Here is an 18,051-nt window from a genome sequence, read left to right on the forward strand (position 1 = left end):
TAATTTGATTAGTGCCTTACTTATCACCATGGCAGTCACTGATACAATTCATAAATAAGTTTGTAAACAGAAAATTCACATAAAATTCTATATTTTGTTTTTATAAAGGAAGCAACATTAAAGTTTCCCTCAATCAAATATTTAAGAAAAATAGGCTCACCTAAAACGCGCTTTACAAATGATCTTCAATGAAATAGTTAAGAGCTGGCCCAATATTTTATTAAACCATAGAGACACCCAAAAGTATCAGCCATGAACCCTGAAATGCAGTCACTAATAGAATGAATAACTAAGTTTGAGTATCACTACGCTTTCTCAGAGTTTATCTTGTTATTTTGAAATCACAGAGTGTAAGAAAGCAAAAGCATGGATTAATCCAATGTAAATAACTTGTAAGTCTACTCTGAAGCATTTGAGCATGCTTTGTGCCTCAATGAAGCAGAGGCGTTATAGCTTTGCTTTACTTGAAGTTAAATGCTCCAGGGATCTTCACTGTTTGCACTGACTTCACAGTATTGCAGAACCAAAAGTCCTCTTTCATCTCCCTTGGTGTCTTTCACCTCATTTCCCTTTCAGACAGAATATGTTTAGCTCTTACTTTCCTACTCATTGCTAGTCACTGCTTTGGTTCTTCGTGCGGTCTATAATAGGAAAATACTCAAATCATCACTAAAGAGGTTGCAGTTGAAACAAAACAAAAATCACTAAACAAAAAAAAAACCATAATTTCTTAAGGAAAAAGTTTCAATTTACCAAGAAATTCCTCAATCTGCCCATGTCTCACACCTTCAACCACTTCAACTGTATTTGCACCCTTTTATCGTACAGGTATTATGTGTCATGTTACCGCTGACACATAGCAACATTTCTCCTTATTGGCATCATTCTGGTATGTTTTGATGCTGGCAACTGCCTGTCTCCATGCCTGTGTTACTCTGGCATCAAATTTGATGCGAGCTGCCACTTGTCTCCTGGTGCTGGGTGTCCCTCGGCGCTCGGTCAGGCTCCGCCCATGCGTCTCCCAATAATTCTTCTTCAATAATTACACTTGCAGGGTTAAGGGTGATGGGAGTTGGCACCCAGACCACTTTCATGGGCTGAAGTGGTCTGGGTGCCTGGAGTGTCCCTTTAAAGTGAACCAGTTTTGATGGGTTAAATTTAAAGGGAAACTATAGTCACCAATATAAAACATTTAAATTTTTTGAGAAGGGTTAAACCCACCTCTAGTGGCTGTCATACTATCAGCGCTTCCTCTGCACTAACCAAGTAGACACTGAAGTCCATAGGAAAGCATTGTATTGCTTATTGCTTTCCTATGTGGAACTTGGATAGGCATGGGTGGAGTGAACAGACACCGTAAAACTATGTACAGGGCCATTATAGCCAGCGGCCTAACTACTGTCTATGCACTTAGGGCCTCTCGATGGCAATGTGTCTTCAGTGGCCCAATTAACACTACAAATCCTTTAACAGCTGCGACCAGGCCCCTTTTAATGATTACAGTCAGAAACTTTTCACCCAGTTAACACAGAGCCGTGTGGGAGGGGCAGAGAGGAGGGGGGCGCAGTCCGGGAGAGCCTCTGACTCCCAACATCCACAGTCAGCTGACAAGACCGCAGGGAAGCCACCCTCCTGCAACAAAAGGTACAGAAGGGTGGCTTAAAAATGGACATTTGTCGGGGGGGGAGGGGCGATGACGTGACGCCGCACGCTGGTCACGTCCCGCGGATGGTGAGGGGAAAAGCCGCAAAAAAACTAGAGAAGCTGCGAGGTACCTGAGACCGAGGGTCCATGGCGGTGGCCGGTGACGGACGAACGGATATACCGTGAGCAGTACCCAGTACCCAGGCGGCTCAGGGGGCGGCTCAGGAGAGTCTCCGGCGGCGTGGAGATCCAGGACAGAGTGAGGGTTGAAGTTGGAGCCAATGCAGTGGAGGGGAACGAAAGAGCAGATGCGCGAGGTGGACGGACAGACGAGCACAGTATAACGTCCAGTGCGGCGGCAGGCTGGGAAAGAAAGGATGGCGGTATCAGCAGGCAGAGGATAGCCTAACCGCAAGCCTAACCGCAAGTATACAAATTGCATATAAACAAGCATATAAACAAGCTGAATAAGTCTGCATAATTAATAGAATCAATAGAAAACTGCATTTCTATCCCTCCACCGGCATACAGAGATCATACTGGACACATGCCTGCTATATACGGCTATATAGACTTATTGAAATTTCCATTAATAGGAATATGCAAAGGCTCCAAACTAATTTCAGCTAAGATATACTGATATATACTGGTATATAGGCGTACTAAAAAACTGCATAAGTAGGAGCGTGGAGAGGCTCCAAATCAATCCCGGCTGAGAGATTCGTCATATGTGACTAACTTATTACCACTGAAAATTCCGTTAACAGAAGCGTGTAAAGGCTTCAAACGAATTGTGGTTGAGAGAGTTGTATTTTCTGGATGAGCGCGGTTAAGCTAATAGATATATATAAAATAGTTAAGACGGATATAAAAAAAAAAAAGAATGGAATAATGCAGAATATATGGAATAATATGGAATATCTTTAACCCTCACTGCATATGGTTAAAATAGTCTTTCAAGAAGAAAAAGTACTACTTTGTAAATGTCCTGGAGTCATCTGGTGACCTGTGGATTGTTTGGATAAAATATTATTTCTTTTTCCTTTCTAAACGCTCTAATATTCACTAATTGAAGGTTAAGATAATTGGATAATTGGAGCTTAAGAATAAAACGCCAGATAAAAATTGAAAGCCGTGGAACGCTGTGAGACCCTAGTCACTAGCCCCTGAACCCAAGATATCGGATAAAATCAAGCGAAAGAAAGACTGAATAACACAAAGGAAAAAAAAGAAAAAAAAACTTTCTTTTTTTTTTCCTCTCTTTTTTTTTTCTCTCTCCCTATTACCTTTTGACACGAATGCGCAATAAAGCGCAAGAATGGCAAACAAAAAAGGTGAACTCAAGCTGGGAAACAAAAGAGAAAAGAAGTCCGACCAAAGAAATGAAAAAATAATTTCAAACTATTTCTCACCCCAAGACAAGGAGAGGGCAGAAAGAAGAAATAGTATAAACGGAGTAGCCCAACCCATAATGCAACCTATAATACAAATGAATCCCGAGCACGAAACGTTGGACCCTCTAAGTAAAGACACTGGCCTGATTGGAAAAGATCTCTTGAACGAATGCTTACAAGCGCAACTGGAAAACATAAAGAAAGAGATACACCTAATGATGGGGGAATTCAAAACAGAGATAGCCAAAATAATGGGCAGGATAAATCTAATGGAAGATAAAATGGATCATATAAAATTACAACAAGGTATAAATGAAGAAAGAATTATACAGATGGAAAAAAAAATGGCGTTAATGGAGGCTAAGATTTCGGATAACGAAGATAGAGCAAGGAGAAATAACATCAGAATAAGAGGAATCCAAGAAGAAGTGTCTTCAGGAGGACTTGAGGAATTTCTACAAGAGCTTTGTACATTTTTGGGGGTCCAGCAGACTAATAGTCAATACTGCACGGAAAGAATACATAGAATCCCAAACCCAAGCAATATTCCAGCTCAGCATCCAAGAGACGTCATTGCAGCTTTAAACTCATATAGACTTAAACAAGAAATTATGAGGGCAATGAGATCCTAATCCCTACAGGACTCTAAATATGAATCCATTAAAATATTTAATGACCTATCTAGAAGTACCAGAATGGCTAGAAGAAATTTTACTTCATGTACTGTTAAATTGAGAGAAATGGGAATTAAGTACATTTGGTTGTTCCCAGTTGGATTAAGATTCATGTATGGAGAAAAAGCGGAAGTGTTTAGAGAAGTTCAGAGTTTGCAAAAATGGATACACGAAACTCTTAAATAATTGATGTATGGGTCTACATTGGACTTCCCCCTCCCCCTCCCCCTGAATAAGGGACGGGAAGAGGTAATTCTAAGTAGCCCTACAAAGGGTATAGAGAAAAAGTGGAAACGGATTCCGGAAACTGTTAAATAATTGATGCATGGGTCTGCATTGGACTCCCCCCCCCCCCCCTCCCCCGGAACTGGGGACGGGAGGAGGTAACTCTAATGTAGCCCTATGTTTTGTTTTTTTGGTTTTTTTTTCTCCTGCGTGAGCTCTTTCCCTCTATCTTTTTCCCTTGATGGGAGACTTTGGTTGGAAGGAAATATAATGGTAACACTGATAAGCAGCTTATGTAAAGATGTGTTTTGAAACAAAGAATAAGAAATTTAGGAAAGTAGGGTAGTTAATATAATCCCTTTTATAGAAACTAACACGAGGTGAACAAAATTAGAGAAATAGAAATAGAATTTCACATGATTAAATAATTTACACAAATATAAAAGAAGATATAGAAAGAAAGGAAATAGAGAGGAAGAGGATGAGTAAGACAAAGGGGGTTAGAAGTGAAGGAATATAAGACACTTTTGAATATCACACAAATAAATGATAGTAGTTCCAGGTAAAGAGAAGAGAAATTCAAGGGAGTGGAGCACTTGAGCACTGAAAGAATAGATATTATTAGTATAAATAGTAAGGGAGAAGGGTAGGGAAATTAAATAAATAATAAACAGAGAGTTTATCACACTTTAAGTAAATAATATTGGACATGAGCACTTAAGATAAATAATACAGGGGAAAAGAGAGAGGAGAGAGAAGGAATTTAGGTAAAGAATGTAAAGCAAATGTTTTTTTTTTTTTTTCTTATTATTATTCTCGCTTGAACTCAGGGTAACTCGCAGATTTCTTATACGTTTGACAGAATTGTTAGTATATCCCATCACCTAACCATATAGGGTGGTTAATTTGTAAATTTCTTCCCTCCTGACACACAGGGGGAAGGAACGCAGGGATATTTATGGCTCCTATAGGAAAGGAACCATTTATTTTAATGTTAAATGTAGGGGTGCAATGTCTTGTATGTTATGTTATTTTTTGGTTGTCCAGACTGAGGGGAAAGGGGTCAGATAGAATTAAGTTATGCTGAGAATAGCATCTCTGAATGTAAGGGGGTTAAATACACCGCAGAAAAGAGTTATCCTCACCGATTTTATTAGGAAGGAGTCAATACACATATGTGGAATACAAGAGTCACACTGGCTAAAAAATGACAAAGATAGGTTTGGCTCAAAAGAATTTCCACATATTTTTAGGTCCTCTATGCCCAAGAACAAGAAAAGAGGGGTAGCAATTATAATTTCTGCGAAGATAGATTTTAAGTTAATTCACCAAGTTCCAGATGACGAAGGAAGGACTCTCATAATAATCGGAGAGATAAACAATCAGATATACACAATTGTAAATCTATATGCGCCCAATAAAGCTCCCATAAGGTTCTTAAATAAACTGGTGAATAAAGTCGAAAAAATTAAACAAGGGAAAATAATATATATGGGTGATTTCAACTGTATACTAGACCCTGATATGGACAGAAATAAATAAAAAAAAAATGAGAACAAGGGACAGTTAGAACAATCCTCCCAAAAATTTAACGAGGTAATTAAAAAGGCAGGCCTTATGGATATTTGGCGCATATGGCATCCTATGGAAAGGGATTATACTTGTTTTTCCTTCCCGCATCAGGTATATTCAAGAATAGATTACATATTGACAGAAATAAACATTGTTAGAAGGGTCAAGAAAATTCTGATCACTAATATCCCATGGTCAGATCATAATGCTCTAATTCTAGAAATCAAAGAAGAATTTGTTAAAACTAGATCTAACTGGAGATTGAATGAATACTTGTTAAAAAAAAAAACCAAAATGTGGACACAATACAAAAAGCTATAGGAGATTATTTCAGAGAAAATAATAATTCTGAGATCTCCTTATCTACGCTCTGGTGTGCGTTTAAATGTACAATCAGGGGAAGCTTTATAAAAGTGGGCACAGAGGGAAAAAAAAAGAAACTTACAAAACTTGGCACAACTTTATATAGATCATGATAGATTGGAAAAACAGAATAAAAAAAAAATATCGTTTGAAATAAGTAAAGAATTAAAAAAAATAAAAGAGAGTATTAATAATATATTGATAAACAAATCTAACCTTGCGTTAGAACGTTTAAGAAGAAACTGGTACTATAAAGGGAATAAAGCGGATAAACAAATAGATTAAAAAAGGAAAAAACTAAAAAAATTATCTCTAAATTAAAAATAAACGGAGAAGAAGTAGTCTTGTCGCCAGAGAAGATCGGTAATGCATTTCAAAAGTATTACGCAGAACTATATAATCTACCCGGGGGAAATAGTACTGATGATATTTCCAAATTCTTTACAGAACTCAAACTCCCGTGTATAACAGAGGCTCAACTGAAAGTATTAAATGAACCTATCTTACAAAATGAAGTAGAATCTGCAATTAAAAAATTAAAATCAAAAAAAGCACCAGGACCTGATGGGTTCAGTAACTGCTTTTATAGAACCTTTAGGGGTAATATAATAGAACCACTTACCAAACTATTTAATGACTTTATGTCATACGGAAATATCCCCAGCGAACTGTTAAAGGCCCACATAGTTCCAATTCCAAAGCGTGGGAAAAATTTGGAACTAGTAATAAATTATAGACCTATTTCATTACTTAACAGCGATATTAAAATCTACTCTTCTGTTCTAGCAGACAGGCTATCTAATGTAATAACAAGTATTATTCATCAGGACCAGGTGGGGTTTATATCCAGTAGAGCCCCAACTTCTAATATTAGGAGATTGATAGATGTGGCAGATCTGGCAACCAGACACAAGATCCCCCTCCTTGCCCTGTCATTAGATGCCGAAAAGGCCTTTGACAGGGTACGGTGGGAGTTTCTGGAGAAAGCCCTATCTGGCTTTGGAATTCAAGGTAATATCACCAGGGCTATCATGGCTTTATATACAACTCCAACAGCTAGGGTAGTGGGAAGCGGATTTTCTTCCGAATGGTTCCAGTTAACAAATGGAACAAGACAGGGTTGTCCCCTGTCCCCACTCTTATACCTGATTAGTCTTGAACCATTAGCACACAAAATCAGAGCTGATGACTCTATAAAAGGAATAGAACTAGAGAAGGAATCATTAAAGCTCACAATGTATGCAGACGATGTGGTGCTTACTCTGAGAGACCCCGTGAAATCCATGGAAAAGGTCATGGATTCTATAGAGGAATATTCACTCTATTCAGGATATAAATTAAACTTAAGTAAGTCTACAGCACTTTCATTCAATCTCACGTTAAATATTAAGCAAAAGTTATTTGACAAATTCGGATTTAATTGTGAAAAAAATACCATGGAAGTTTTGGGAATAGAAATTACTAATGAACCGAATAATATGATGGAACAAAATTTTTTAAGGCTAATGAAAGATACAGCAAAAACCCTGAATAATTGGAAGGGAATTGAAGTATCATGGTGGGGGAGAATAAATATTATAAAATTCTATATATACCCAAAGTGGGTGTATCTCTTCCGCATGCTACCCCTATACTGTTCAGAAAGCTGGCTATCTTTAGCACAATCAATTATTAATACATTTATTTGGGGTCAAAAACGTCCTAGATTAAGTCGAAACCATTCAAGGTTAAAGATAAAATCGGGTGGACTGGGAATTCCACAATTAAATCATACTTGGAGAGTTTGTAATATAGCACAAGCAATAATAACCCAATCCGATTTAGCAAAAGAACAAATCTGGTTTAAAATGGAACAGAGTCTACTTAACGATGAAATAAAGGAGGATATATATTCTCTTTTCTGGAAGACAGATCATAGAAAAAACCTTAGACAGGGCAATCATGATAAGGGCTTGATCCTAAACAATATAATCCCCATATGGTATAAATTAAGAAAAGATCTAGACTTACAAGACAAACTGCTTACTAGCATTGATTTTGGACAGCTGCAAAAAAATATAATGGACCTGAACATCCAGAGCTGGATCAATGCAGGGGTTAACAAAATTAACAATATAATAGATAATGGTAAGATAAAAGATTTTAATACTTTAACAGACGAATATAAGCTGCATTCTAAAGAGATATTTACCTATATAAGAATAAAGGGGTATCTTAAAGAGCACTTATTAAAAAATTATTCAGCGAAACATTTAATACTGGAACAACTATTAAAAGACCATACTATTATTAAAAAGTTAGTTTCAAAGTGTTTTAATTTAATCTAAATTGACCCGGAAGAAATTATTGGTCTAGTAATATCAAAATGGGAAAAGGAAATAGACAATAACATAAGTTACGATGACTGGACGAAAGCATTGAATTTGATCATAAAAAATGTACATTGTTTGAACCTAGTGGAACTCCAATACAAAATCATGAATAGATGGTATTTAACGCCAGATAAACTTGCTAAAATGTACCCGGATGCATCGGATAAATGCTGGCGCTGCGGGGAACATAAGGCAGGAATGCTACATATATGGTGGGAATGTGGTTTAATAAAAAGATTTTGGTATATGGTAACTATGAATATTGAATCATGGACAGGAATTAAGGTTGACAAGAAACCACAGTTATTTTTGTTACAACTATATATGTCTCAGAATTTTGATCAATATGTTGTCTTGATAATCCATACATTGTTAGCAGCTAAAATATCAATCGCTAGGAAATGGAAAACCAGAGAAACACCAATATGGGAGGAAGTAAAATCACAATTAATCTATCAGCTGAAAATGGAGATAGGGCTAGTTAAAGAACCAATTACTTTGAAAAACTGGCTAGGTATTATACAGGAAAACTAGTCTATAGATAAACCCTGCTTACATTTGACATAAAGATAGCTAGACGCTATAATAGGAGTGTAAAATTACTAAATTAAAATCTATTCTGACTCAAGAGAGCCCTCAGTCTGGACTTTTTGTTAATTTTTGTTAATGTATAGTTAATGTATTGTATGTCAGATATGTATACACTTGAAAATTGTATCACGTAATGCAACATGAGGAAATGGTAATGCATATGATGTTGTATATGTTATATATAATAAGAAAAAGAATAAAATATTAAATAAGTAAAAAAAAAAAAATGGACATTTGTCTGTTTGTGTGTATGTGTATCTGCATGTGTGCCAATATGTGCCCCTATGTGTTAGTGTATCTGTATAAGAGTGGCCCCCTCCATGTATGATGTTTCACTCGGTTGTTGTAAAGGAAGCACTTTCAGTAACTGTCAGGAAGACAGTCACTAGAGGTTTGTCTAACCGCGCAATGTAAGCATTGAACAAAACTGCAATTTTTACATTGCAAGGATAAAACTACAGAGCCACTGCACCCAGTCCACTTCATTGAGATGAAGTAGTCTGGGTGACTTTAGTGGTCCTTTAAGCAATAAATATATATTTTATTAAAGGAGATAGATGATCATTTTAACTGATTCGGAGCTAAAGAAAATTCTAAGCTTCACTCCAGCATCATCATGATCCTGAATTTGTGGAGGGAACATCATATGTTGTAGTCACTGGGCCGAAAAGCAAGAGAACCAATTGTAGGAGGGCCCTCCGGCACTCGTCTGTCACTCAGTTGTGCATATACTACTCTTTGCTGTGAACTGATTGACAGGTTAGGGGCATATCTGCAAACATACTTTTTTGGAAAATCTAAAATCTTTACAGAAATATTACAAGCACTATAACCACCGCGGGAACAAGAGAAGAAAACAAAACACAAATATAAAAATATGCAATACCTGTCAAATAAACTAACCAATCTCACTTGTAAAAATAACCATTATAATAGATTTACACAAGTGCCTACCTCATAGTTACTCAGAAGGGCAGCGTTTGCATCTTTTCTGAAAAAAAATAAATAAAGCACATAAAACATTTGAGCAAAAAATAATTACCTAACAAAACTACAAGTAATTCTCATTGAATACATTCACCTATGACATACACAGAGGGGTCTATCTACTGAAGTCTGAATTGTATCACATGAATCCGTGTGCCAAAAAGTAGACACAAACAACCAAGATTTGACAGAAAGTGATTTAGAAAAAGTTTCTAAATGTTTTATTTTAGCCCACATTTGGCAAATCATATTTCAACTCACTACAAATTGGAGTGTAGTGGATAAAGCCCACAAAGGCTTAGTCACTAAACATTGAAGCTTAATTATTATTATTTATAAAGTGCCACTAAATTCTGCAGTGCTGTACAATAGGTGGACTAGCAGACAACGTTCAACAAGTTGAGCTGGATGCACATTATAGAAGGAGTGGGGAAAAGTGGTACAAGAAGTAGGGTAAGATGTATTTCATGTACGGGAGAAAGTAGGTTACTAGAATAGTTTACAGTGAAGGGTTAGTTTTTTGGATGGCAGAGTTGCATGAGAGGAAGCAGGGTGGGTTACCAAGTTGTGGGGAGGGAAATCTTTTAACATTTTAATTGAAATGCTTTCCTAAAAAAAGTGATTTTTAATGACCTTTTGAAGGAACCAAGACTGTGTGAGAGTCTAGCGGAGCAAGGAATGGAGTGGGAGTCAGAGGTTCGGGTACGAACAGAGAACAGACGTAGATATATGGCAGCGTGTAAGGGCCTGGACACAACATATTTATATATTAGTGTGGATAGGTTGGAGCACCGTTATGTAGAGATTTGTAAGCAATCACAAGAATTTTAAATGAATCCCTAAATCTTTTGGGAATCCAAAATCGCAAAATGTGGGCATATATTCAAACTATGTCTATAACATAGTAGAGAAATGTTTCCAATTCTGTATTCAAATAACTCTGAGACAATGTTTAGTTTAGTATTAAACAATACTAGAATCTTGCAGTGAACTATAAATTGCCAATGGTTTAATGTCTTACATTGGGTCCGATGGGTGAGAACTGGAAGCTTTGGCTAAGAGCTTCTGTTACCTCTCCTTAGTTAAGCCCTGTAGTGCACTGTGTGTTTAGCTCACAGCAGAAAGTGTCTGGCGAGGAGTGGCGCCCGGCAGACCCCAGGTAAAAAGTTAAAGGGATACTGTAGTGCCAGGAATACCAAGCTGTATTCCTGGCACTACCGATCCCTTTGCCTAACCACTCCCTCCCGCCCTTCCTACCCGGTAAATAAAGGGTTAAACCCTCTTTATTTACTTACCTGATCCCTGCGCTGATGTCCCTCACTGCTGGGTCAAAGCTCCGCCCCCTCCTCCGTCCCACGACGAATGGGGTCTAATGCGTGGCAAATGCATTAGACCTTCTCATTAGACTTTCATATGGGGAAAATCTGATGCTGGAGGTTACACCATGCAGAGTGTGAGGACGTCCAGCTTCAGATAACGAACCAAAAGTCCATTTAGATTCCGGAAGCACCCCCAGTGACTGTATGGTAGACAGCCAGTGAGGGCAGACTTAGAGCTGCAATGTAAACATTGCAATAAAGAGACACAGCACCCAGACCACCTCAATGAGCTGAAGTGGTGTGGGTGCCATTAGTGTCCCTTTAAAGTGTCAGCACACATTTAGACTGTAGTGGTTACAGTGATTCCTTTAAATGTCCAAACTGAGGTTAAAACAGATGAACTGGAAAAATATCTCCAACAGAGGTACAAAAAACAGATTGGCTATTTTAGCTTGGATTGTAATTTGCTGCAATCAGTAGTTTAGAGAATAGAACTCTCTTTAAAACATTTTAAGGGATGTAATGCGATTATAAAGACATTGAATGTATCAGTATAACCACACAATTATTTGTTCAGCAAGATTCAGCTTAGCTAATGAACGGTGACGTGTAACACACAAAGCAATACCGGTTTCCAACTATTTTATTATCTGTACTCATCATGGAGAAATAAATTTAAAAAACAAATAACCAGCACTTACACTTCCATGCTGTCTGCGCTCCACTGTGCATCATTAATCCACTTCCTCACGGAAACCAGCTTTACTGCACAAGGGTTCCGGGCACTCTATGGCCAATGGTTAGTCAAATCAAATAATAAATCCTGTTCAAAAAGGTGGAAAATAATATCTGGATTTGCTTTACATTGGCTTAAAAATAAAGCTAAACAGGATACTTATTGTAATATGTACCATGTTTATTGAGTCTCATTTTCGTGAGTATTAATATGCAGTCATATTATAAGCTAGAGCGCATAATCTTTGACATTTCAAATTATTATAGTGTGAATTATGAAAACAAATGTAATATATGACTAAAATTTAACATCAACCATTTAAAAGGGAAAAACATCGTGAAGCATCGGCTGATCGGTAATCGAACCCGTGCCTCCCTTGCGGCAGGCGAGAGTTCTACCGCTGAACCACCAACACCCACATACGTAGATGTTCACATATGAGGTTATTGAGGTAATGCAAAAAACAGTGTATATTCAGCAATGCTGCCATGAAGCCACGCCCATTGATGCAATATTGATTCACTGGCTGCAGACCGCCTCCTGCTTCCTTTTGTTGAATGGTCAGATAGAGTTATAGGCGGGCTTAGAGCGTGGAGTATTTAGGAAGAGGCGTGGCCAGGTGAGATTTTAGCTGTAGGCAAGCTGTTCTAGAACCTGGAGCTTCTGACAGCTACTGGAATCCAAGCTGACTTAGGACAACAGGATCCCACAGTAGGTGAGCCCACCCTAAGTGAAAGACAGCTGGAGGAGACTGGGGTATACTTTAATAATGTACATGTAGGAAATGGGTATATCCGGAAACAGGTGAACATGGCTCGAAAAAAATCAGAATTTCCTATTTTGGGAATGAATAAAGATTGTTAATGTAAACAGCATTCTCACAAGAGAAAAAAAAATATGATTATTAACCTTTAATCCTTTTTATTTATTGTTTTTTCTAGGAAACATCTGTAATTTCCCGTAATTTTCAAAATGGACACAATTGCAGCAGAGGTAATTTGATGTTTTTAAGGACAACATAATGCAGTTCTATAGCTACGGAGGGGGTAGAAGTTTGTCATGTGACCCAGTTTGGGAGCTGCTGTGTGGTACCATAGATAAATGTCTTGCTCCTGTCAACAATATTTAATTGCCATTATTAGGATATGATGTTACTGGAATCATTAAACACACTTTGTGTATCTCTCTCCATGCCCTCTCTTTTAGTTTCCCTTTCTATTATTACATTGGCTTATGAGTCTCTTCACATCTCCAACTTGGTTGGCACCCCACCCTCACCATGCCACTATCACTATTTCCGCTTATCTTGTAGTGTGGTCTAGATGTATGGTGGCTTGCCCATTGGCATAACGTTGTAGAGCCCCAAACATTGTGTGAGATTTCAACTGTAAGGAAAAGGGGTGCATTGGTTATCACATGGTAACAGCAGCACCCAGGGTTGGCATTACTGTAAGGTGGCAGTGGTGTTTTGCCTTTAGAAGCCCCAACAGGGGGCCCAAGGGTTATAATGCCCCACTGGATGCTTGCTTGCTTGCATGTTGAAGTAGCTATAGTATCTGGAGTTTCCTGGCAACATCCTATCATTCAGTGTTAAAAAGTTTGTAATCCATTTTGTGATGCTCGGGCTAATAAGAAAACATTAGCCTGAGTAGAAATGGGCAGCTGTAGTTAGCTGAGAGTGTCCGTTGACCACTTTCAGTCTATCAAAGCACCCATTGCTGGTATGGATAGAAGGAAGTGTGTTTTGTTTGCTTTAGCTATGCCTTCGTTTGGGGCTGGGCTTCGGATGGCCAGAGATCCTTATTTTGTGTTAAACTGTTTAAAAGTGGTTTAACACTGAATGGAGGGACAGTGCCAGGGGACTCCAGAAACTCTAATGATTATAATAATATGAATAAGAAAATGGTTCTAGTGCACAGTGGCCCTTTAATTTGTCTTAGTACTGCAATGTTTTACATTGCAGGACTAATGGAGACCGACAGGGACACCGCACCCAGATCTCTTCAATGAGACAAAGTGGTCTGGTTGCCTATAGTGTCTCTTTAATGCTATAAGATAACACTAACCTTTTGAATTCTCATTTTTCTCACATCCACACTAATCAAGAATATGCACCCTATCCTTACCAGAGATATTTACATCCTCTCTAGATGCTTATTCTAACCAGTTAATTGCTTTAGGAATCCTTAATAGTGAAAAATGACACCTCTTATTGCATAATGAAGATGTTCATTAAATGCTCACTTCCTCTCCCATGTTCCAGCGTCCGTTCACAGGCTGACCTCATGGATGTTATACTAATGCAACACCCTACCTCCGCTACTGCCTATGTCCCTCTCGTCTGTAATTAGATTAGTCCAGCTTGGGGGACACATCCATAAGGAGGGCAATCCTTATCCAGGAGGCTGACAGGCATGCAGAGGCAGGCTACAAAATTAATAAAGGGAAAGGAGCATTTTAGTTATGAAGAAAGGTTAACAAATTGAAATATCTTTAGTTTGGAAAAATAGTGCCTACGAGGGGATACCATAGCACAGGGCTCCACAAATCCCAGGTCGCCACGGCAACTAGAAATTTTGCCCTGGCGCCTGGGATTTGCCAGCTCTCTAGTTAGTGTGGCTGCCGAGGGAGCTTTGACGGCGGGTGTCACAGGGAATATTGGAGGCGGCCGGCCGCCCTGAGGAGCTTGGAGGCAGCATGGAGCATTGTGGGTGGCGTGCGAGGGAGCAGTACTCTGTAGCTGCTCTCTTGCGCTGTGTAATGATGCAGGGAGCTGGAATAGGACATCACTCCGGCCCCGGCATCCTTGCAGAGAGCAAAGAGCAGCTACAGACAGAGTACTGCTCCCTCGCACGCAGGAAGAGCGCAGCCCCACTGGACCCCAGGGAGAGACTCACTCAGCTCTCCCAATAGTAGGGAGGCTGAGTGGGGTTCAATTAAAACAAATATATATTATGGGGCTGCCATACATTTTTTATTTATTTTTTCCAGGGCTGCTTTGAATTCCCAGTCCCGCCCTGCTTCCATACTTGGTTCCTTTAAAGGAACACTCTACTGCCCAAATGGGCCAAAACTGATTATTTTTTTTATTTTTTTTAAATCTGGTCTTCTTAACCAACACGCCCATCTTTGTTTTCATTTCACCTACACTCTTTTTATTTTTATTTTTTTTAAATTTATTTGTTTTAGATTTTATGTAGTTAATGTTTTGTGTTTGTTTTGCTGTCTTTGGCCATCACTTTTCTCATTTTTAGTTTGTCCATCTAATTGCCTGTTTGTATGCATTATTGGTTTTGTTTTATATCTTTTATTTGGATGCCTCTGATTTGTTGGTTTTTTTTTTTTTTAATTCTTTATTTTTCATTGTGCATGAGGTAACAGAACATTTGACAATGCCACAACGGCATATAAAAACTCAGGTATATCACAGTTTGACACAAATATGGCATGAAGGTAACGGAACATTTTTAAATGTATTATGGTCAGGCTAGGCAGACATGACTAGGTATGGTTCTCAGCAGTTTAAGTTATTTACGAATTAATGCTTCTTGTTCAAAACATAACAGGTAAGAGTTAAACATTTTCATCACCCTATGTAACACTGCTTTGCTATCTAGTCATGAAATTCTAATGCTGTGTCAAGGGTTAGTGTGTGAATACAGGCTAAGTTTAAGGATGAGTTTACAACGTTTATGGGTACATGCAAATAAAGTTCTGCAGGGCTAGGATATGTCGTGCTATATGCTAATGTAGGTTCCATGCTAGCGGCAGGTAGGTGTCTATTTCTAATTATGCCGGCATGGCCGTTGAGTAGCGGCACTATTTGTTAACGATGTAGGCAATATAAACATAAAAATATAAACAGGCTTCATTTCACATTCCCAAAATTAAACAAAGATAAGACCTTGGAGATAAACCAGACGCAGGCGTTTAGCGGCGAGTCCGCTACTTAGGCAGGCTTGGTCTGCCATGGTGTTAGAGCATCGTTTAAGTGTTAGCTTTACCCAGAGACTATACACCATGCCATATCAGCGCATTTAAGCGGGTTCCTTTAGATTAAGTTAATAGCTAGTTGAGTAACGTGCTGGTTTTCTGCTAACGTAGACAAAAATAGATTGTGTAACATATGGAGCTGTGCTGGGGTTTAACGATGTTGTATGCATGTATAGGTGTGTGTCTTCTAGGTGAAATATGCCTGTGTAGTGTCAGTCTTGGGGTTAACCCCTTAGTTGCCTCAATGTGTGGTGTGGTCACTTGAAAAGCATGCGTGCAGAAAAAGGTACGTTAATGCATAGGAGCAGTAGTAACATCTGCCTTGTTTGCGGTGGGGACAACTGGTTTCTGTGGCAGCAGCTGTAGGCTATAGAGATGTGTGGGTGTCGGAGCTTATGGTATGTTGTGGATTATGTACACTATTGCTTAGGGTGGTGTTTCGCCTCAGTCCTGGGGAATGATCCGAGTGAGTCCGTGTTTGGAGTGTCTATCTGGGGATGCTCAGCCGATGCCTGTTAGCGGCTGGACTGTAGGTTGAAGTGGCAGAAGTCCACGGTGGTATCTGGGCTCGTCGGATAAGTCGGTCTCTGCTGCCCTCGGTTTCATGCTGGTGCTGGAGCCGCCATTAGTAGTTATGAAGGATGCTGGTGGCCTTGGTCTTTGTGCGGTGAACCGGCCTGTATCCGTCGCTGGTGCTGTCTGGTGGTGAGTATAAGAAAGTCCTGTGTGGCTCCCCGGGGCTTTTTGTCTGTGGGTGCGGGGCCTAACCGTGCCGCGCTCTCTCTCCAATGGGGCTGGATGCTTAAGGGGGGAATGTTGTGGGGGTAGCCTCTGGATGTGTCTCCTTTGAGGTTTTAGGCGACTCACCCATGTTCGAGCGTTGAAGTAAATATTCTTATTTTAAATTATAATATAGATTTTTATATTCACAGCAGTGGAAATGTTTAAATCCATTTATTTTCTGGGAAAGTAATCATGTCAGGAATAGACTGGCGTTTGGGAAAGGATCAGCACAAATGCTCTATAAAGTGTAATTGACGGTGATGTTGAGAAAACTCACTGCTTGTTAAAAATGGAATTAAATACCATGTGTTTCCTAAGATCAAAGGGAATGGTGTAGGACACGTAGGGGGAAACAAATCTGTCTGGAGCCTGTACAGCCGGCCAGCAGCTCTAACCTAATTTTCTCCCTAAAAATCAACAGGATTTCGGTAAAATCGGATTGCAGATAAAGCAATTGCATTACTTGCTGCAGGTTTACAAACTTTTATTGGACTTCTTTTACTACATTATATTTGTTCACTTATGTTTTTATTAAATCAACAGACAGATACATCAAAGAAACAAAACATGACCTAATCAAATGGGAAGGAACATGTAGATCAGCTTACAATGTACTATACCAACAAATTAACAACCACATATTTTAATCACAAACAAATGACCAACCAGTAATATAAATTGGAATTGGAGAGAGAAAAAATATCATGAGAATATGATCTACTAAGAGAAGAGTAGGTCTGCAGAATAAGTGAAGGGCTGAGGGCTTCTCCATGGTCCCAGTACACCGAGAAAGTTGGTGTAAAATGTTGTACAAGGTTCATAATTAAAACAAAGGAGGACAGGCCAAGAGGATCCTATCGGATGTTTCAAGAATGTAATTACTTAAAGGGACACTATAGTCACCAGAACAACTACAGCTTATTGCATTTGTTCTGGTGAGTATAATTATTCCCTTCAGGCTTTTTTCAGAGAAAATGCAGTATTTTTATAACAGCATAGGGTTAACTCCACTGGCCGCTACTAGAGGTGCTTTCTGGGGTAGTGCTGCACACTGTGCAACACTGACATTCAATGTCTTCACCCTCTGCATGGAGACACTGAATTTTCCTTATAGAGATGCATTGATTCAATGCATCTCCATGAGGAGATGCTAATTGGCCAGGGCTGTTTTTGGCTTGTGCTGGCTCTGCCCCTGATCTGCTTCATTGACTAGCTCAGCCAATCCTACTGGAAAGCATTGTGATTGGTTAAGAGCAGGGGTTCCGCAGTACAATTCAGCTCCCCTGGGGGTACGCAAAAAACTTCTGTAATGGCGGAACTGAGTTCCGCAGGGCTGATCCAGGGTACATTGACCCCAGACTGGCATGCCCTGGATTTGTTTCTAAATGCTTTATTGCT

The 18,051-nt window shown here is 39.0% G+C and overlaps 2 protein-coding genes across 3 annotated transcripts in view; one reads left to right on the forward strand and one right to left on the reverse strand.

The window, feature by feature from the left end:
- CRCP (CGRP receptor component) overlaps nt 1-11,885 on the reverse strand; it is a 56,447-nt gene extending 44,562 nt beyond the window's left edge. Inside the window, exons 1-2 of the mRNA XM_063457251.1 lie at nt 11,843-11,885; nt 9,790-9,826 (exon numbers count right to left, since the gene is read on the reverse strand). Coding sequence (XP_063313321.1) covers nt 9,790-9,826; nt 11,843-11,850 — 45 coding nt within the window. The 5' untranslated portion in view covers nt 11,851-11,885. The remainder of the gene's footprint in view (nt 1-9,789; nt 9,827-11,842) is intronic.
- A 607-nt stretch (nt 11,886-12,492) lies between these two features.
- The window catches only part of ASL (argininosuccinate lyase), a 60,844-nt gene continuing 55,285 nt past the window's right edge, over nt 12,493-18,051 (forward strand). The window contains exons 1-2 of one of the 2 annotated variants that reach the window (XM_063457241.1): nt 12,493-12,593; nt 12,830-12,870. In XM_063457241.1, coding sequence (XP_063313311.1) covers nt 12,850-12,870 — 21 coding nt within the window. In that variant the 5' untranslated portion in view covers nt 12,493-12,593; nt 12,830-12,849. Of the gene's footprint in view, nt 12,594-12,818; nt 12,871-18,051 lie in introns of both variants that reach the window. The other variant, XM_063457235.1, reaches the window with a different exon arrangement.

The sequence above is a fragment of the Pelobates fuscus genome, chromosome 1, assembly GCF_036172605.1.
Source record: "Pelobates fuscus isolate aPelFus1 chromosome 1, aPelFus1.pri, whole genome shotgun sequence".
Lineage (NCBI taxonomy): Eukaryota > Metazoa > Chordata > Amphibia > Anura > Pelobatidae > Pelobates > Pelobates fuscus.